This window comes from Hemicordylus capensis, chromosome 4, assembly GCF_027244095.1.
Source record: "Hemicordylus capensis ecotype Gifberg chromosome 4, rHemCap1.1.pri, whole genome shotgun sequence".
NCBI lineage: Eukaryota > Metazoa > Chordata > Lepidosauria > Squamata > Cordylidae > Hemicordylus > Hemicordylus capensis.
The window spans coordinates 28,120,801-28,141,511 of NC_069660.1; the positions used below are offsets into that span (position 1 = coordinate 28,120,801).

The 20,711-nt window shown below is 44.4% G+C and overlaps 1 protein-coding gene across 5 annotated transcripts in view; it reads right to left on the minus strand.

The window, feature by feature from the left end:
- The window catches only part of BCAS4 (breast carcinoma amplified sequence 4), a 101,597-nt gene that overhangs the window by 49,965 nt on the left and 30,921 nt on the right, over window positions 1–20,711 (minus strand). For all 5 annotated transcript variants that reach the window (XR_008307005.1, XM_053249455.1, XM_053249458.1 and 2 more), the window contains 2 exons: window positions 3,913–4,014; window positions 2,574–2,708 (listed from right to left, as the gene is read on the minus strand). Coding sequence is in view for 4 of the 5 variants with exons in the window: in XM_053249455.1 (XP_053105430.1) it covers window positions 2,574–2,708; window positions 3,913–4,014 (237 nt within the window). In the remaining variant the exon portion in view is untranslated. The remainder of the gene's footprint in view (window positions 1–2,573; window positions 2,709–3,912; window positions 4,015–20,711) is intronic.

Sequence of the window (20,711 nt, forward strand, 5' to 3'; positions counted from 1 at the left end):
AAAAGATTAATCTTGTGGATAAGGAATGAGATAGGACTTGATGAGGGCTGCATACACAGGCTTATTTGATGTGACTAACTTAACCCTTATTACATTTTAGTCATGCTTTTGTACAGGTGGACCTCAGTATTCACAGGAGTTCTGTTCTCTGCAATTACCGCAGATAGCGAAACCATGAATACTGTGTCATTACAGTCTATGTGATTGTGGGGGTTAGGTTCTTGGAGGCCCAAAAATCTTGCAGAACATGGCAAAAAATGGGCAAAAAATGCAAAGTAACATACTGTGCTCTATGAGACTCCAGTAGTCCAGCAATGCCCCCCAGAAGTCTGAATTTTGCTATTATTCCACAATTTTCCATGAAAAAGTGGGTGGTGGTTGTTTAAAACGGAATGAGCCACAAAATGGCTCCCATGCTCAAAATGGTGGCCAGAAATTACCTCTGAGGTCATTTCTGGGGCTTCCCCAACCCGTGGATATGTGGATTTAACCCTCCCCCCACCCGCGTATTCCGAGGTCAGGGGTCAGTTCCCCGACCGCGGATATGTGAAACCATAGATGCTGGATCCGTGGGTAATGAGGTAAGTCTTTACTTAAAATGAAGATAGAATCCACTTACCTTCTTTTTTTTTTTAGAAAAGAGCTAGTGGGCAATATTCATTCAGTGTTATTGGAGATTCAGAACAAAAGTACACCCTCTTTTTTTAAAAAAATGGGGAAAATATTTTGGGTTTCCAGCTTAAGATGCCATGTAGTGATGAGTGGGAGAGAAAACGGGAAATCTGTTATCAGATATGAAAGACAATTATTTAACACATTATACACTGAAGCAGATTTATGATTTAGTGTCAGACATGACAAGCAGCCCTCTGTTGATGGTAGGGACCTGCTGGGGCTTCTATACAACTTTAAAAGCAGCCCTGAGGATGAAGCAATGGGGCTGTTGTAGAATGATTTTAAACTGCTTCAGGGCAGCGGAGCAGCACTGCTTCCTTTGAAAACAAAAATCATGCCCCTACACTCAAGAGGATGCCCTTCACAAGTTGGTCCCATGTGTCTTTGGTCTCCGCATGTACAGCATCTACATGTCAGCAAATGTTTGCACAAACTTATAATGTGTGTACAAACAGAGAATTTATACAGAAATGGATGAATTTTGAGATCTTCTGGAATAAAAGTAATGATCATATTTAGTGTTTTCTAAGTTAATTGATCTGTAGGTGATTATGTTGAATATGTAATGAATGTGTTATCTGTTTTTGTTGTGTCTGGGTGGGACAAGTGTGTTAGAAAAGAGTCAATCAGGAGAGAGGAGCCAGGAAACAACCATCAGAGCAAACTAAACCAGAGTTGATAAATTGGAGATCAAGACAGAAGCAGGTAGTCAGTTCAAAAGGAGTGGGCTAAGCCAAAGTCAAGACAAGTAAGAGGACAGAAGCCAGGAATTAGATTTACAGCAGTGAGCCAAGCCAGGGTCAAATAAGCAGAAAGTCAAGAGTCAGAAGGTCAATCCAACAGGAACAAGCTAAGCTGGAGTCAAAATGAGCAGGGGGCCAGGAGCGAGGAAATCACAAGAGCAGGGAACTAAGATAAACCAGAATGCACCCACACAAGGAAGTTGCTTCAGTAAAAGGCAGAAGCAAACTGAAGCCTTAGGCAGAGCAGCCAGAAATGTAGCTCCGCTTGAGCCTGGAATGTCCCAGGTCTTAAAGAACCTATGCCCTGTTTTCCAGGCACTGACTAAGGCAGAACTGGATAGTTGCTGGTGGAGGTTGTGGTGCCTCTGCTTCATTCTCTGAGTCAGAGGATAACGGTAGGGGAATGATGAGGGGTTAGCACACACAGGGGACCCTGATTTTGAAGGTTGAGGCCCTTTGGGCCCCACTTCATCTTGAGAGTTCTCAGTGTCAGACTTGGGGTTCATGACAATTTTGTCTAGATTGATAAATACATTGGGTGTCATCCATACCTTTAATGGAGGAGCAGTGTTTCATCAGCAGAAGCTCCTTTCATTCATGGAAGGAGGATTGCACTCACACAAGTGATCCTTGCATGAGCAGAAGAACCCCTTTCATGAGTATAATGTTCCATGAATGGAAGGAGCTCCACTGACGGAGCACTGCTCCATTAAATGTCTGGAAGTCACTTAGCAAATTCATTAATAAAATGAAAAATGAATGGTAGCATTCATCAGAACCCTCATTAGAACCTGGAACTGGTACAAGGAACAAGAATTCTAGCACTGGTACAAGGAACTGAATAGATGTATCCTCTGTATTTCAGATGTGGTAGATGGGAGTGCACATGCAGACTAAGAACAGCCTTGATCAACATGTTGGGCTCAAAATGTTATTCTGAATAGAGCCTCATGCCTTATTTAACTAGCCTTCTCCCCTTCATTAAAATGCAGTCACCTTTAAAAAAAAAACACCCTTTTAAGCATGCATGGTAATACTGCACAATAGTCGTAATAAATAACAGTACTAGATGAAATGAATGACACAGAGAATGGCATTTTCAACAGATTCACCCCACCCACCCACAACAATGTATCAAAGAATTTCCACACTTACGTTTTTAAATGAATGAATAGCTAGAGATCCAAGCACTTTCTGGACAGTGCAGGGAATGATGGCATGAGCCTTCTCTGCTTGGAGCACTTGATCTTCTAAGAAAGAAATATGGTGTCCAGCCATTTTCACAAATGCCTAGAGTTGTTGACATGGAAAAGAGGTAAAAAGATTTAGGCTGCAACTACTAGGGCACAAGTCCCACTGAATATACGTGGTCTTATTGTTGAATAACTGTGCTTAAGATTGCACTGCTAGTATTACTTTCACTAGATTTCAGTACCATCCTAGTTCCATATCCTAACTAGGGTATGCCAAAATGGTCTGCAGTTGAACTGATCTGCAGCAAACTGGGCCAGTTCAAGCAGTTTGGTCACGGACCGGACCAGCCCCAGCTAAAGGGGTCAGTCCACAACTGAACCAGACTGAACCCTGTTCATCTGTGGACCAGTTTGTCAGTTCGACTGCCTGTAAAGGGGAATATGGTGAGAATTTCCCTTTGCTTCCAAAGGTAATAAAAGGCAGCAGGGGAGCAGCAAGAGACCAGTGCCTTTAAAACTGAAAAGAGAAGGCATATACAGTCAGGCCTCTATGATGTTCCCCCAACCCTCAGCAGTGGTGGCACTGCTGTCTTTTATTACATTTGGAAGCAAAGGGGAATTCTTCACTGGATTCCCATTTACAGGTGCTCGAACCAGCTTGAGTTGGTTTGGTCAGATGGACCAGACAAGTCAGTCGGTTTGACTGAACCGGTTCACAGACCATGGTCCAGTCTGAATTCGGTCTGAAGTTCACAAACCGGTTCCATGCACACCCCTAATCTTAACCTTCAAAAATATCTTCTGGATGATGGCTTCCTCCAGCAACTGCAGTGCTTTTGTGAGTGACAGGTACACTAATTCGGTGCATGAAGACCTGCAAAGGAGACTGGGGCTGTGACAATCCTATTCAGATCACTGCTAGAAGACAGGGAAGGAGCCATAATGTGCAGCCGACATTAGTACCACACTGTGCTAACTGTGGCTCTCCTATAGTGTTCTTCCAACATAATGCTAAGGGTTGCAAGTTCTTTAAAGGAGAGGCCACATATGGCTGCCAGACTAAAACCCTCTGTAAAACAGATATACATTATAGAGGCTATGCTTTCGGTTATATTGTCTTCTAATATTAATATCAAGGTTTAAAGAGAAAATTGAGACTCACTTGTTCACCTCAATGCAGCTTTACTTGCTACTGGCAAACAAGAGGGTGGCTAGTTACAAATCCTCTGCACAAATTCAGAAAAGGGAAAAAAACTTTCAAATGCACAATCTTCTGGACAAAAAGGATGTAATCCACAAACCTCTAGTTTATCTACTTTTGTATAGATGTTATGCATTTCCAGCACCTTGACTTTAATGAGTGGAATTACTTCATCCAATAGTTGAGAAGTGTCACTTCTAATCTGCATACACAAAGGGGAAAAATTAGATCAGAAAACATTGCCAGTAAATACCATAACATTTCACTCAATTATTTAGAAACACAAATATTATTATTGCATGTATACCCTGTTCCTTCCTTCAGAACGTTCAGTGCATATTATCTCCCAGTGGCCTTTCATCCAGGCATAAGTCTAGCCGTTATTTACTTAGCTTCAGGAACACTACAGCACTGATTGATTGATTGATTGACTGACTGACTCTTAGCAACCACATAGAGAGATTCTCTCCAGGATGATCTGTCTTCAACTTGGCCTTTAAGGTCGCTCAGAGGTGCATTCATTGCTGTCATTAGTTAGTTAGTTAGTTAGTTCGTTCGTTCTTTATTTGTTTATTTAACTTCTATACCGCCCAAACTTTCATCATCCACCTTGTTATGGTTGTCCTCTCCTTCTCTTTCCCCAGCATTATGGACTTCTCAAGGGAACTGGGTTTTTGCATAATGTGTCCGAAGTATGATAGTTTGAGCCTGGTCATTTGTGCCTCAAGTGAAAATTCTGGATTGATTTGTTCTATGATCCATTTGTTTGTTTTCCTGGCTGTCCAAGGTATCCTCAAAAGTCTTCTCCAGCACCAAAATTCAGAAGCATCAATACTTTTTCTATCTTGCTTCTTCAAAATCCAGCTTTTGCATTGTAGGTATAGACATGTCACAGCATCTAAATATCCTTCCCAAGCCTCACTGCAACCCTACCAAGTGCTAGTCTGCGGCATATTTATTGACTGCTGGATCCTTTACTGTTGATGGTCGATGCTAAAAGGCAGAAGCTATCCACCTCTTCAATGTCTTCATTATCAGTTCTGAGGCTGGTTGCTGTACCCGTTGTCATTAGTCTAGTCTTCCTGACATTTAGTTGTAGTTCCATTTTTTCCCCTGTGCTCCCTGACTTTCATTACTAGAGCTCGCAGATCATCTGCATTGTCAGCTATCAGAGTGGTGTCATCAGTGTAGCACAGGTTATTGATGTTTCTTCCTCTAATTTTAAAACCATGCTCATCTTCTTCCAGTCCAGCTTCTCTCAGTATATGTTCAGCATATAAGTTGAATAAATGAGGAGAAAGTATACAGCCTTGTCTTACTCCGTTGCCGATTTGGAACCATTCTGTTTCACCATCTTCCATCTGGACTGTGGCTTTCGGTCCTATCTATACGGTAGGTTTCTTATGAGAACAATGAGATGTTCTGGGATACCCATTTTCCTAAGGACATTCCACAGCTTGACATGGCGGACATAATATTTGTAGGCTTTTCTGTAGTCAATAAAGCACATATTGACTTCTTTTTTGTATTCTTTGGCTTTCTCAATTGTCCTCAAGGACTTTACAGATTTCATTGTAGCACTGCCCTTTGTCTCTTCTAATAGCTTTATGAAATTCCTTGTTTGGTTCCTTCATTAGGTCTATATCTTTCTTGACTTTGGTTTCTCTCCTCTTCTTGGCAATTTCCACTGTCTGTTCTGACATCCATTTTGCTTTTTTCAGTTTCATGGTGTTTGGGAATCTCTTTTCATACTTGTCCTTAACAACTTCTTTGATTTCATTCCACAGTTCCTCTGGTTCCCTATCAATGAGGTTCAGAACTTCAAAGTGGTTCCTGATATTCTCCTTGAAAATGATGGTTACATTCTCAAGATCATATCATGGAAACTGGATAGCTTTGTTTTTCCTTTTTAGCTTGACTTGGAACTTGCACATGAGCTGTTCATGAGCTGTTCCACAATCGGCCCCCAGCCATGTCTTTGCTGTTATAACTGAGCTCTTCCACCTCCTTGCACCAATCAATTTGATTTCTGTGTACTCCATCTGGTGATGTCCATGTTTATAGGTACTGCTTTGGTTGTTTGAAGGATGTGTTAGCAATGAAGAGATTGTTGGATTGGCAGAAACTAATAAGTCATTATCCTGCCTCATTTCTGTTTCCTAAGCCATACAGTCCAAATGTGTTTTCCTACTTACCATTTCTAATTTTGGCATTCCACTCTCCAACCACCACATCTTGTTTGCATGTTCTGTCAATTTCAGACTGAACTTTAGCATAAAACTCATCTATTTCCTCTTCTTCTGCATCAGTCGTTGGGGCATAGACTTGGAAAATGTTAAATGGATGTCCATGAAATCTAATTGATATTAGTCAGTCACGGGCCTCATTGTACCCAAGTACTGTCATTGCTAACTGCGTCATAAACACCAATGGTACTCTGAGAGATCCTCAGCTCTTCCTCAGTAGGATGTTGAGGACCATCCGACCTGAGGGAGACATCATCCAGCACTACATCAACAATCATTCTATACTGTCTATCCATGTGGTTTTCTTGGAAAATATAGGAGTGGTTTACCATTGCCTTCTCCTGCGCAGTATGAAATGTTGCCATTGTCACTAAAGTGACCATCCTTCCTATATTGCTGCTGCCCAAATAGGGGCCTGCTTGCTTTAGTTGGGCAGTTGGGACAACCTTCACACCTTGCATGACCCTACTGGGAGTATAACTCCCAGTGTACTTCGCTCATCCCTCCCAGGAACCCCCCGCCACGATGAGGCAGCATAGCAGGACTTGGGGGGTGGGGGGGAGACTACAACATTAGGTACTCTCTTACCAACTACTGGGTCCATGTACTAAACCAGGGCTACATATCTAGTTTCCTTTGGACTCCAACCCCTTACATCCTCAGTCACAGTGGCCAATAGTTAGAGAGTATGGCAGTTGTAGGCCAAGATCTGCAGAAGGGCCGAAGTTGTGTAGTTCTGAACTAAATAAACCAGAGGCAGGATGACATCCAGGCTATACAACCTTCAGGAACATATTTTTGTGTGGCACAGAGTGCTCTTCCAGGGGAAAGGGAGATTGTTGAAATTCTCCCCCCCCACACACACACACACTTGCACAGAGCATACTGCACACACACGCTTGCGCAGGGCATACTGGAGTTTCCGGGGGCCATGTGGCCCCTGAACTCCCCAGCACCGGCCAGCTCTGTGATGGAGCCGGCAATCGTGTGGGCGGCTGCCCAGAGCAGACTTGCTGGTCGTCTGCAGGGACAGCAGGTTAAGCCCACTCTCCCCGCAAACCCCCTGGAGGCTCTTCACATGAATCGTGTGAAGAGCCTCAGTGTGTTTTCCTAGACACTCTCATCCTGGTTGGCTGCCTCTCAGAGACAACAGAGATATTCACGATATTGTGCTGTCAGAATACAGATAAATTGTAACTGAGGTTGCAGAGAGGGGGAAGGAGGAACCAGATATTATTTCCTTTAAATTTTCATTTTTATTCATCTCCTATGTAAACTGCTTTATGAATTTTGTCAAAAAGCAGTATATATTCTAAAACATAAAGCAAGCAAGCAAGCAAGCAAGCAAGCATGTGGTTACCATTTACAGCAGTCACCACACATATAATTCCAGCCTCATTGTTTCAGTACTTTTCTTCTGTTTCCTGTGCATAAGTAATTCCTTCTCTTGGGACAGTGGGCTCAGTGAAACACAAACAACTGCACCCATGCATTGACACACAGTTTCAATGCACAAAGAGAGAGATGTCTCCAGAGAACTGGGAAGTAATCAGCGTTTCACAAACTCAGAAACCCTCTCCCATTCCCTCTAACAACTGAACTGGAAGAAGAAATTGGCAAGATGTCTATAGCAAATGAGTAGCTGTGCAAATTTAATTTAAAAATTAGTAAATGAGCGCCCCCACCTAAAATCACAAACACCCACACACAAAGGGGAAAAAACTGCTAACGGAAGATAAGAGAGTGGTGAGTGGGGCAAAATGCACAAACATAAAACTGCAGAAAGTTATTTCTTTTACAAGATAATGAGTCTTTTTTCATGATTGTGTAAGAGGGCTTCTGGGTGGGCAGCAGGGAAGGCAGCAGAAGCTCACCTTTCCCACATACAATCTGGCTCCCGGGACTGGGAGGGTCAGGGTGCATGATCCCACGCACTCAGACACTCCACTGCTTCCCCCAGCAGCAAGGAGGTACGGGAGTTGGGAGCCATTGTCCAGGCCCCCAGAACTCCCACAATGCACGGTGCATTGTGGGATACCACCAGCAACAGGTGGGTAATAAGGAAAGAAGGTAATAGCATCCAATGAGCCGGGAGGCGGGGGGGGAGGGTTGTGCATGATACTGGACCACCAAAAGATCAAAAGTTACAGGTGAGGAACAGGGATGTGCATGAAACTGGCAGGGATTGGTTCGAAGGCAGGGGTGGAACTTTAAGGGCGGGGAGGGTGCACTTACCCCTCCCTCTGCTTTCCCCCTGCCAGCACTCCATTTGTAAAGACTCTGTCGGGGCAACAGCATACCTCCCAGCTGCCCCATTCCCTCCTTGGCCGGAAGTGTTGGGTGCGCATGCACACACCGGGCTCATGTGTGTTGGGCGTGCACATGCCCAGTATGCATACGCACACCCGACACTTCTGGCCAAGGAAGGAACAGGGCGGCAGGGAGGTATGCTGCCACCCCGATGGAGTCTTTACAAACAGAATGCCGGGGGGGGGGGAGCAGAGGGAGGGGTAAGTGCATCCTCCCCCACCCTTAAAGTTGTCCCCCCTCACCTTCGAGCCTCTGAACCGCCCATGTTCAAATCTATTCAGAGGCCCGTAAAAGGATCTCCAAACAGGTTGTGCACATCCTTAGTGAGCAACCTGTTTATCTTTGTGGTGGTCCTGTATCATTCCCAACATGGGAGATTAGCTAGCTCCTCAAAGAAAAGAAGCAAGATTCAAATAACCTTCTTAAGAACTGCATGCCTGAAACCAGCATTAGCCGCAGAGCAGATGTCAAAGGCGTAATCTTTAATAAAGGGCTGGTCAGAAGACCAGGTAGGAGCCTTAATAACAGAGGGCAGAGTGATACCTTGTTTCTCATAACAGAGCAGGATATCTTGAACCAACCATTCAGACAATCTCTATGGGTTGGCCTTTAGTGGGACCCTGCTAACTTGGCAAAGAGGCACCTTTTAACATGGTTATTCTCTTTATTTAGCAAGGGGAGAGTAACCGACCCTATCCACCCCCAGCATAGTACCTCCAGTAACTATTGCTGGTGTCTATCTTATGTTTCTTTTAGATTGTGAGCCCTCTGGGGATAGGAATCCATCTTATTTATTTATTATTTCTCTGTGTAAACCGTCCTAAGCCATTTTTGGAAGGGCGGTATAGAAATCAATCAATCAATCAATCAATCAATCAATCAATCAATCAAATAAATAAATAAATAAATAAAAGTCACAAGCCATCTGTTGGAATGCTTAAAGTCTTTAGTGGGGGCCATGTAAAACAAAAGGGTTCTCTAAACATCCAAGGGTTGCAAGGAACATTCAAGGGGTGACACTTGGGTTAGAGAAAAAGGTGTGCAAGAACATATCTTGATTAAAATGGAAGTCAAACACTATCTTAGGTAAGAAGGCAGGGTCACTGCGCATCACCACCTTATTGGGATAGAAAGTGGTAAAGGGGACATCAACTCTCAAGGCGGAGAGTTCCTAACCCTCCTAGCTGTTGTGATGGTGATGAGGAATGTCATCTTGAAGGTGAGTAATTTGATAGAGGCCAATGATAAGGGTTCAAAGGGCTCCTCTGTGAGTGAAAAGAGGACCAAAAAGACACTCCAGGGTTCGACAGGTCACCTAACTGGAGGGAAAAGGTTATTCAGGCCTTTCAGGAAATGCTTGAAGTCCAGTTGGGAGAAAAGAGATATGGAACCCAGCCAGGGTGCATAGTGGACATATGAACTTTTATGGAGGAATGAGACAGACCAGATTGTTTGATAGCGGTGAGGTAGAACTTGGTGGGCAGAGTACTTGGTGGGCAGAGGCTGAGGAGGGGTTGAAGATTTTGGACCATGCATGGATGGAGAAACTCTTCCATTTACAGCTGTAATTATGCCTGGTGGAAGCTTTCCTCTTGTGAAGGAGAATATTATCTAAAGATTCAGCCTCCATGCAGTCACATTCAGGGTCCGGAGGCTGTGGTGAAGGACCTGACCTTTGTTCTGATGGAGAATGTCTGGATGGTGCCAACACAGATGGTAGCCCTGAGACAGATGAAAGAGGAGAGGAAATCAGGGCTGCTTCAGCCACCACGGGGTGAGTAGAATGCATTTTGTCCTCTAGAGCAGGGATTATCAACGTTGTGTCCCCAGATGTTCTCGGACTTCAACTCCCATAATCCCCAGCCCCAGTGGCCTTTGGTTGGAGATTTGGAGCTGAAGTCCAATAACATCTGGGGACCCGACGCTGAGAATTCCTGCTCTAGAGTGATATTTTACTTATGACCCTGAATAGGATGGGAAGAAGTAGAAAAGTCTGCCTGTCCAAGGAATCTGGAAAGTGTCTCCCAAAGACCCCACCCCGCACTGCAGCTCTTGAACAATAAATTGGGCATTTCTTGTTCTCTTGGGTGGCAAAGAGGTCCACTTGGGGAGGTCCACTGCTGGAAGAGAAAAGTGAGGGCATTGTTATGAAGTTCCCACTCATACTGACAAGCAGTGCTGGTTTCCCTACTGAGGCTGTCTGCTAAGATGTTTCTGGTGCCCTTTATATGGAGAGCCAGGGAGTAGATTTGGTGGTGAATGCACCAATCCCAAATGTGATTGAAGACTGCACTTGGAGACTGTGCCCCCTTGATGTCATTTATGTATGCTATAGCCGTTGTATTATCCAGCATCACTTGGACCATTTTGATGGACAAGCGAGGAAAGAATGGCTTTAGAGCCAGGAAGACTGCCAGAAGTGATATGCAGAGATGTCTGCTGACGGTTCCAAAGGCCCTGAGCATAAAGTCCTGCTCAGTAAGCACCCCAGCTGTCTAAGACACGTCTGTTGTGACGGAAATTGAGGGTGAGGACGGTTGAAGTTCTCTGATAGGATCCACCAGTGGGGAGAGTCCAACACAGGCCTGGGAATAAAGAGTTGTAGACCCTGGTCGTCTATGTTCAGTTTGAACACAGATAGCAGCCATAGCTGTAGTCGACACATATATTCTGGAGTAGTTCATCATCGACATGCAAGAAGCCATTAGGCCCAAGAGACACTGTATGGAACGCAGGGTCTGGGTCAGATTGGAAGGAGCAAATAGTGTTCCAAATTGCTAGTTGATGGTCTTGCAGAATGAACGCACATTTGAGGTTCACACTGAGTACAGTTCTTATGTAAGGAAGAGGGCATTGAGGGGACAGGTTGGATGTCTTCCAATTAACCTGGATGCCAGAGTGTCTCTGAAGCTCAGTAATATGGTCCAATAGAAGATCTTTATCGTACAAGGTAAGTAGCCAAGCGTCTAAATAAAGGAAGATGAATATCCCCCAAGTTTGCAGATGTGCGATGATTGCACTCATGCATTTCGTGAATACGTGAGGAGCCGTGGACAAGCCGGAAGGAAGTATGGTGTATTGAAATATCTGGTCCCCCATGGTGAAACATAGATATTTTCTGTGACGTGGGTGGATAGCAATGTGAAAATAGGCATCCTTCAGGTCTAGAGTAGCAAACTACTCCTCTCCGGATCACAGGGGAGGAGTTGCTGCATTGTCAGCATCCAAAACTTCCTGGTATGTATTAAATCGTTTAGGGAACGTAAGTCCAGAATAAGACATAGACCACCATCTCTTTTTGGAACATGAAACTATTGGGAGTAGAACCCTGCCCACTGGGATTCCAGTAAGACCAATTCTATTGCTCCTTTGGACAAAAGTTCTTGTACCTCCACTAAAAGTGCAAATTTTTCTCTCTCCACTCTCTCCACATCATGCCTAATTTTGTAGACCTCTATCAATTCTCTCCTTAGTTGTCTTTTTTCCAAACTAAAAAGCATCAGGTGTTTTAGCCTTACCTCATAAGGAAGGTGTTCTAGGCCCTTTATCATCTTGGTTGCCCTCTTTTGCACCTTTCCCAGTTCTATAATGTATAATATGGTGACCAGCACCGTATAATACGGTGACCATAACTGTACACAGTACTTCACATGTGGCCACACCATAGATTTCTATAAGGCCGTTATGATTATTAACAGTTTTATTTTCAGTCCCTTTCCTAATGATTCCAAGCATGGAATTTGCCTTCTTCACAGCTGCTGCACACTGCATTTTCAACTTTCAACTAGCTTTCCACCATGACCCCAAGATCCTTCTCCTTGTCATACAGTGACAGCTCATATCCTATCAGTGTATATGTGAAATTGGGGTTTTCTGCCCCAAAGCACAAAAAACCCCAACTTCACATATACATTGATGGGTCTATCAGTGAAGATTTGCCCCAATACACATCACTTTACACTTGCTTACATTGAACCTCATTTGCCATTTTGTTGCCCAGTCTCCCAGTTTGGAGAGATTCTTTTGGAGCTCCTCACAATCTGTTTTGGTTTTTACTACCCTAAATAGTTTGGTATCATCTGCAAATTTGGCCAACTCACTGTTTACCCCAACTTCTACGTCATTTATGAATAAATTAAAAAGCAATGGTCCCAGTACAGATCTCTGTGGGACCTTACTTCCCTCCACTGTGAAAACTGTCCATTTATTCCTATCTGTTTCCTGTCCTTCAATCAGTTACCAATCCACTCATGAACCTGTCCCCTTATCCCATGACTGCTAAGTTTGCTCAAGAACCTTTGATAAGGAACTGTGCTGTCTTTTGCCTCTGCACCACCTCTCCTCCAGGTGTGTGTGATCTCCTTTGGGCTGCTGGGGCCCTGCTGTTATATAGGGCAGGCTGACACAAGGGCGCGAATCTCTTGGCATGAGCACAAGGGCTCTCGTCCTTGTGGCGAGCTGCCGGGGGGCCCAGAAGACCTTCCTTCCTGCTACAAAGAAGTCAGCAAGAGTGTGAACAAGAAACTGCATAGGTCTGGATTTGGGTTTTTTTAATCAAGCCAAGGAACTGTGGTTGGTTAGGCTGAGGAGATATGTCTGGGAGAGCAGAAAAGTGGGGATGGAGTGGGGGCAGCAATATCACAGGTAGCGGGCAGAGGGAGGTATGGTGGTGGGAGTTGGGCAGGCTGTTACAGGGGGAAACGGTCCAGGCAATTGAGGCCTGTTCCTTTTTCCAGCTCTTCTCCCAACCGTCTGACCCCCAGGGAGCTCTGAGGACACTCCCTCGAGGATTAGGGTGCTGCTGAATGCCAGGTCAGTCAATGCTAAAACATCTCTCATCCACGATTTGATTGTGGATGAGCATGCTGACCTGCTATGTGTGACGGAGACCTGGTTGGATGAGCTGGGTGGGGTTGGTCTCTCTCAGCTCTGTCCTCCAGGTTTCCAGATCGTGCAACAGCCTCACCTCGAGGGTCGGGGAGGGGGCATTGCAGTCATCTATCGAGAGATCCTCCCCGTTTCCAGATGCCCGGTTAGGCAATCTCAGAATTTCGAATGTTTGTCCTTGAGGGTGGGCCTCCGAGATAGGCTGGGGATTCTGCTGGTGTATCCACCACTCCACTGCACTTCAGTCTCCCTACATGAACTGGCGGGGATGGGTTCCCCCAGGCTTATTGTTTTGGAGAACTTCAATGTCCACGCTGAGATGCCTCTAGTGGGTGCGGCTCAAGATTTCATGGCCTCCATGGGCCTGTCTCAGTTGGTATCGGGCCCTACCCAAGTGGCAGGACATACTCTGGACCTGGTTTTTTGCCGACCAGGGAATAAATGATCTGGAGATGGGGAAATTTAAGATGATTCCCTTGTCATGGACAGATCATCTGGTGGAGTTTAGTTTGACTGCTCCGTCAGCCCTCTGCAGGGGTGGTGGGCCGATTAGGGTGGTCTGCCCCCAGAGGCTTATGGATCCGCCTAGATTCCAGACAGCCTTCGGGGAGTTTCCAGTGTCCAGAGCTGGTGACCCTGTTGAGGCCCTGGCCAATCTCTGGAATGGAGAGACAGCCCGGGCTGTTGACATGGTTGCTCCTAAACACCCTCTCCAGCTTGGTGGAGCCCAATCTGCTCCTTCGTTTTCCTCGGAGATTAGGGCGATGAAACAACTCAGACGATGGCTGGTATGACGCTGGAGAAAGAGTCGTGATGAATCCGACCGAACACGGGCTAGAGCCCATTTTAGGGACTACGCCGTGGCGGTCGGGGCGGCAAAGAAATGTTTTTTCTCCACCTCCATTGCATCTGCTCAGTGCAGACAAACAGAGCTGTTTTGTGTGGTAAAAACATTGCTCCACACATCCCCCCAGGTAATGGGGGAGGAATCATCCACAGCCCGCTGAGATCAGTTTGCTTGCCACTTTGCAGATGAAGTCGCTCGCATCCGTGCCGATTTGGACTCCAGAGTTTTGGCAGTTCCGGCAGACATGCCTCTGGTACCATCTGGTACCATTGTTTTGGATTCTTTTCAGTTGGTGCAGCCTGAGGATGTGGACAAGATCCTGGGCAGTGTGCGGGCGACATCATGTGCTCTTGACCCTTGCCCTTCATGGCTAATAAAAGCTGCCAGGGATGGTACAGGAAGATGGTTGGAGGTGACTATTAATGCCTCATTAAGGGAGGGCAGGATGCCACTGTGCCTCAAGGAGGCGGTGGTAAGACCACTACTAAAAAAGCCCTCCCTTGATCCCTCCAACCTGGACAACTATAGACCGGTCTCTAACCTGCCCTTTTTGGGCAAGGTGATAGAGCATGTTGTGGCGTCTCAGCGGCAGAGGGTCTTGGATGATATGGATTATCTGGACCCTTTTCAATCTGACTTTCGCCCCGGGTATGGGACTGAGACTGCCTTGGCCAGTCTAGTGGATGACCTAGGCTGGGAACTAGACAAGGGGAGTGTGTCCCTGTTGGTTCTGCTGGACCTCTTGGCGGCTTTCGATACCATCGACCATGGTATCCTTCTGGGCTGCCTCTCGAGTATGGGAATCAGAGGTACTGTGTTTCAGTGGTTCCGGCCCTTTCTTGGAGGGAGGGTCCAGAAGGTGGTGCTTGGGGACTACTGCTCGGCTCCGTGGCTACTGGCCTGTGGGGTCCCGCAGGGTTTGGTCTTGACCCCCATTCTGTTTAACATCTACATGAAACCTCTGGGAGAGGTCATCCGGGGACTTGAACTGAGTTGTCAGCAATATGCTGATGACACTCAGCTCTATCTCTCATTGTAATCTGATCCTAGGGAGGCGGTGGATGTCCTGAATAGGGGGCTGAAGGCCGTGATGGGTTGGATGTGGGCTAATAAACTGAAATTGAATCCGGACAAGATGGAGGTACTGTTGGTCAGTAGGAGAGCCAATCGGGATGAGGAGATTTTACCGGTTCTGGATGGGGTTGCACTCCCCTTGAAGGAGCAAGTACACAGCTTGGGGGTACTACTCGACCTGGCTCTCCTTTTGGAAGCTCAGGTGGAGGCGGTGGCCAGGGGTGTCTTTGCATGGCTTTGGCTAGTGCGCCAGCTGCATCCCTTTCTCGAGAAGGCAGATCTGGCCACGGTTACCCATGCCTTAGTCACATCACGGCTGGATAACTGTAACACGCTCTAGGTGGGGCTGCCCTTGAAGAATATCCAGAACCTGTAGCTAGTACAAAACGCGGCAGCTAGGGTTTTATCCAGACCTGCCCGGTTGGAGCACATCACACCCATCCTGAAAGAGCTGCACTGGCTGCCAGTTCATTTCCAGGTTCAATTAAAGGTGCTGTTTTTGACCTTTAAAGCCCTTAACGGTTTGGGCCCGGGGTATCTGAGGGATCGCCTGCTCCCAAGGGTTGCTGCCCATTTGACGAGGTTATCTGAGGGGGCCAACAATGAGGGAGGCTCGGCTGTCGTGCATTCGGGACAGGGCCTTCTCTGTTGCTGCCCCCAGACTTTGGAATGCTCCCCCAGTGGCCATTTGCTCCTCGGACTCCATTACCGTTTTTAGAAAGCTTCTTAAATCTTGGCTTTTTACCCAGGCTTTTACCTGACTGTTTCTATTGCTGCTTCTATGTGTTTTTACTCATTTATAGTGTTTATGCTTGTATTTTATAGTTTTTAAATTAGATTTGTTTTATATTTTTAGCTTAATATTTTAATTGTCATTTTTATTGTATGTTTTTTAACTTATGTAAACCGCCGGGGTTGTTTTTAATGAAAGGTGGTATATAAATGCAACAATAAATAAATAAATAAATAAATAAACAAACAAACAAACAAACTCTGTTGGAAGCTTTTTGGAAGTCCAAGTATACTATATCAACCATATCACCTTTATGTCCATCATTTAGTCCAGTAAATTTGTCAAGTGTCCATTGTCTGGCTCCTAGATCCAAAGATAATTTGTCAAGGCCTGCTGTACACAGAGGTTTGCTTCTGTATAATGTATGAAAAGGTGCATGGTCAACTGATAACATGCAAAGTCACCCCATCTATAAGCAGCACCATAACTCCACAAAGGCAATGGGTCTATGCAAAGTGCATCCCAGTTACACATATTAAAAATCAGGATTGTGACAGCTCAAAGACAAAGGAAATAGCCAAATAATATTTCCACCTTATCTACGACTGGAAATGTCAGTCAGCAGGAAAAAGAAATGTAAAGAACCCATTAATATACAGAAGGCGCAGGAAATCTGTATGTCAGCTGAAATCATATTACAAACAGTCTACAAGGTGATCCTTGAGGTTAAACACAGATCTATCAATAAAGGTAGCACTTTAGATTCTAATGAAAAATTATTGCCATACTGCACACTATGCTAAAACAGAAACATGGACATTACAGACATTATTCAAATTTTAAGCCACTAGCTACACATATTATAGAAATTGAAAATGCAACAGTTTCTTAAGCTATGATATACCATTACCTGCAATACCTTTTGCTGATGAGCTTATGACAAGAAAAGAGGACAATTTTAAATGGAAAAGTTTGAAATAAAGCCTACATTAGAAAAAGGGGTGAAGTAGTTAATCAAAACTTCATATGCAGGTGCATTTTCAAATATTTACATGATATTTCTAAGTACGTAGGGTTGGTCAAAAATTTGAAATTGTTAAAATTTTTGATGTTGGACTTGAGTAGGTAATGTGAGAGCATGATATGGATATGAAGGAAATTAGAACATGGCATTGTAAACTCATCTGCAGCACAGGTTTCCAGGATAGTGGAATGTTTAGTGCAGCCCTTGTTTTGGCCAAGGCGATCAGTTTTATAATGTCTTAATGGTTGCACAAATACCCACACAGCTAGCCCACATGTGACCTTCAAGTTAGCGGGTGGTGGGGGAGAACTGTGCTCACAGAATTGTGGAGGCAAACACTCTGCTAATGAATAAGCCATGGTCCAGAGAAGCAACATGTGCTAATGATCGATAGACTAGTAACACATAAAGCATCTGGAAATAGTGGGATTTAATAGTGATTGATGACTGATTAAATGCCCTCAAGTCGGTGTCGACGCATAGCGACCACATAGATAGAATCTCTCCAGGATGATCTGTCTTCAACTTGGCCTTTACGGTCTCTCTCAGTGGTGCATTCATTGCTGTCATAATCAAGTCCATCCACCTTGCTGCTGGACCTCCTCTTCTTCTCTTTCCTCCAATTTTTCCCAGCATCATGGACTTCTCAAGGAAGCTGGACTTTCGCATAATGTGTCCGAAGTATGATAGTTTGAGCCTGGTCAATTTGTGCCTCAAGTGAAAATTCTGGATTGATTTGTTCTATGATCCATTTGTTTGTTTTCCTGGCTGTCCAAGGTATCCTCAAAAGTCTTCTCCAGCACCAAAGTTCAGAAGCATCAATACTTTTTCTATCTTGCTTCTTCAAAGTCCAGCTTTCGCATCCCTAGAGTGTCACAGGAAAAACCACTGCAACCCTACCAAGTGCTAGTCTGCGGCGTATTTCTTGACTGCTGGATCCTGTTGATGGTCGACCCTAAAAGGTAGGCGCTATCCACCTCTTCAATGTCTTCATTATCAGTTCTGAGGCTGGTTGCTTGCCCGTTGTCATTAGTCTAGTCTTCTTTAGGATTTAGTTGTAGTCCCGTTTTTTTTACTGTGCTCCCTGACTTTCATTACTAGAGCTTGCAGATCATCTGCATTCTCAGCTATCAGAGTGGGGTTTTCAGCGTGGCGCAGGTTATTGATGTTTCTTTCTCCAACTTTACAGCCACTCTCATCTTCTTCCAATCCAGCTTCTTTCAGTCAGAGGCATAGATAGGGAAAATAGCACCTAGGGCAAGCACTGAAATTGTGCCCCCTCTCCAAACATCTGAAACCCAACTTTCAGATAACTTTACCATAATATCAGCTCAAAAATACAAGTCAAGCTTGTTAATCTTTTAATATTTCAAAAACGATTTAGCAGTAGCCAGACCAAAAAATACTGGAAAACTACAAATTTCAGTATGTTGGGGCTCATGAAATACTCAAATACTATGTGGAAGTGTACTTGGAAAACTGAACAGAAATGCCTAGCTAATTCTCTACAATGCATTGTAGCATCACTATTACATAAGTTTTTAAAATAAATGGAGAATCTGACTTTTCCCAGATACTCTGAAAATAATTAACGGATATGCAGAGTAAACTGTGTCACTGCTTGGAATATATTCTAGTATTTCTGAAACACAGTAAAAATGAGAGAAAGAGAGCAAGAAACTCCCAGTGGGCCTTAATACTAAGGATTTCACATTGAATCAAAGACAAACTCACCATTAATAGTCATATTATTAAGACATCACATTTAACTCACTTATCACAAGAAGCAAAGTAAGAGCAAATGAGTACAATTCTAGCTCATAAGCTTCAGCTCAGTATTCACAAGCCCTGATTCTCTGTACATAGTGCCAAACTGAATATGTGTACAGTGACTTGACTTATTTTTTTTAAAAAAACAAAACCTGTAGCCTGTTCGGGGAGCTTCCTAAAGGCTGCAGGGTGTGTGCGCGCAAAGGTTCCCCCTCATCCTGCTGGCCTCTAGGGCCTCGCAGGGACCATTTCAGCATGTGTGGTGGCCATTTTTTAAAATAATTTTTTAATGGCCGCTGAACATGCTCAAATGGCCTCTGTGAGGCCTGGCATGGCCTTGGGCCTCATAGAGGCCATCTGAGCATGCATGGTAGCCATTTTGTTTTCTGTAGCCATTTTAAAAAAAAATTAATTTTAAAAAATGGCGTCTCTCTTCAAGTGGCACCCGGGGCACGTGCCCTGCCTGCCCTATCCTAGATACGCCCCTGCTTTCAGTATATGTTCAGCATATCAATTGAATAAATAAGGAGAAAGTATATAGCCTTGTCTTACTCCTTTGCTGATCTGGAACCAGTCTATTTCACCATGTTCTGTCTGAACTGTGGCTTCCTCCTGTCCTGTGTATAGATTTCTCATGAGAACAATGAGATGTTCTGGGACACCCATTTTCCTAAGGATATTCCACAGCTTGACATGGCCGACACAATATCTGTAGGTTTTTCTGTAGTCAATAAATCACATATTGACTTCTTTTTGATATTCTTTGGATTCCTCAATTATCCAGCATGCATCAGCAATGATGTCTCTTGTCCCTCGGCCTTTTCTGAAGCCAGCTTGAACATCCGGCATTTCCATTTCCATGTAGGGCTCTAATCTGCGCTGGACGATCCTGAGCATTATTCTTCTAGCATGTGAAATTAAGGATATTGTGTGATGGTTTGGGCAATCTGTTAAGTCTCCTTTCTTTGGTATGGGTATGTAGACTGACCTCTTCCAATCTGTTGGCCACTGTGTTGTTCTCCAGATTTGCTGGCATAGTTTGGATACAGCCTTGACTGATTCTTCTTCTGTTGCTTGCCATATTTCTGTAGCTATTCCATCAATTCCTGTAGCCTTCCAACTTGGTAATGAGCGGAATGCTGATTTAACTTCATCTTCCCATACTAGAGGTTCTTGCAAGTATGGAATACCTTCTAGAGTATCTTGGTTGTTGACATCCCTGCTGTACAGATTTTCAGTATACTCGTTCCATCTCTATATGAATCAGTTACTATCTGTCCTTTGGCATCCCTTAACATACCAATTCGAGGTTGGAACTTCCTTCTGAATTCAGAGATCTTTTGGAAAACTTTCCTTGTTTTTTCGTGTCTATTTCCATCCTCAAGGTCTTTACAGATATCATTGTAGTACTGCACCTTGCCTCTTCTAACAACTTTCCGAAATTCCCTATTAAGTTCCTTCCTGAGGTCTTTATCTTACTTGACTTTGGCTTCTCTCCTCTTCTTGGCAATTTCCACTGTCTGTTCTGACATCCATTTTGCTTTTTTCGGTTTCATGGTCTTTGGGAGTCTCTTTTCACATTTGTCCTTAACAACTTCTTTGATTTCATTCCACATTTCCTCTGGTTCCCTATCAATGAGATTCAGAATGTCAAAGTGGTTCCTAATGTTCTCCTTGAAAACGGTGGGCACCTTCTTAAGATCATATTGTGGAAACTGGATAGCTTTGTTTTTCCTTTTTAGCTTGACTTGGAACTTGCACATGAACAGTTTTTGATCTGTTCCACAATCGGCCCCCAGCCACATCTTTGCTGTTATAACTGAGCTCTTCCACCTCCTTGCACCAATCAATTTGGTTTCTGTGTACTCCATCTGGTGATGTCCATGTTTATAGGTACCACTTTGGTTGTTTGAAGAATGTGTTAGCAATGAAGAGATTGTTGGATTGGCAGGAATTAATAAGTCGTTCTCCTGCTTCATTTCTGCTTCCTAAGCCATACAGTCTGACT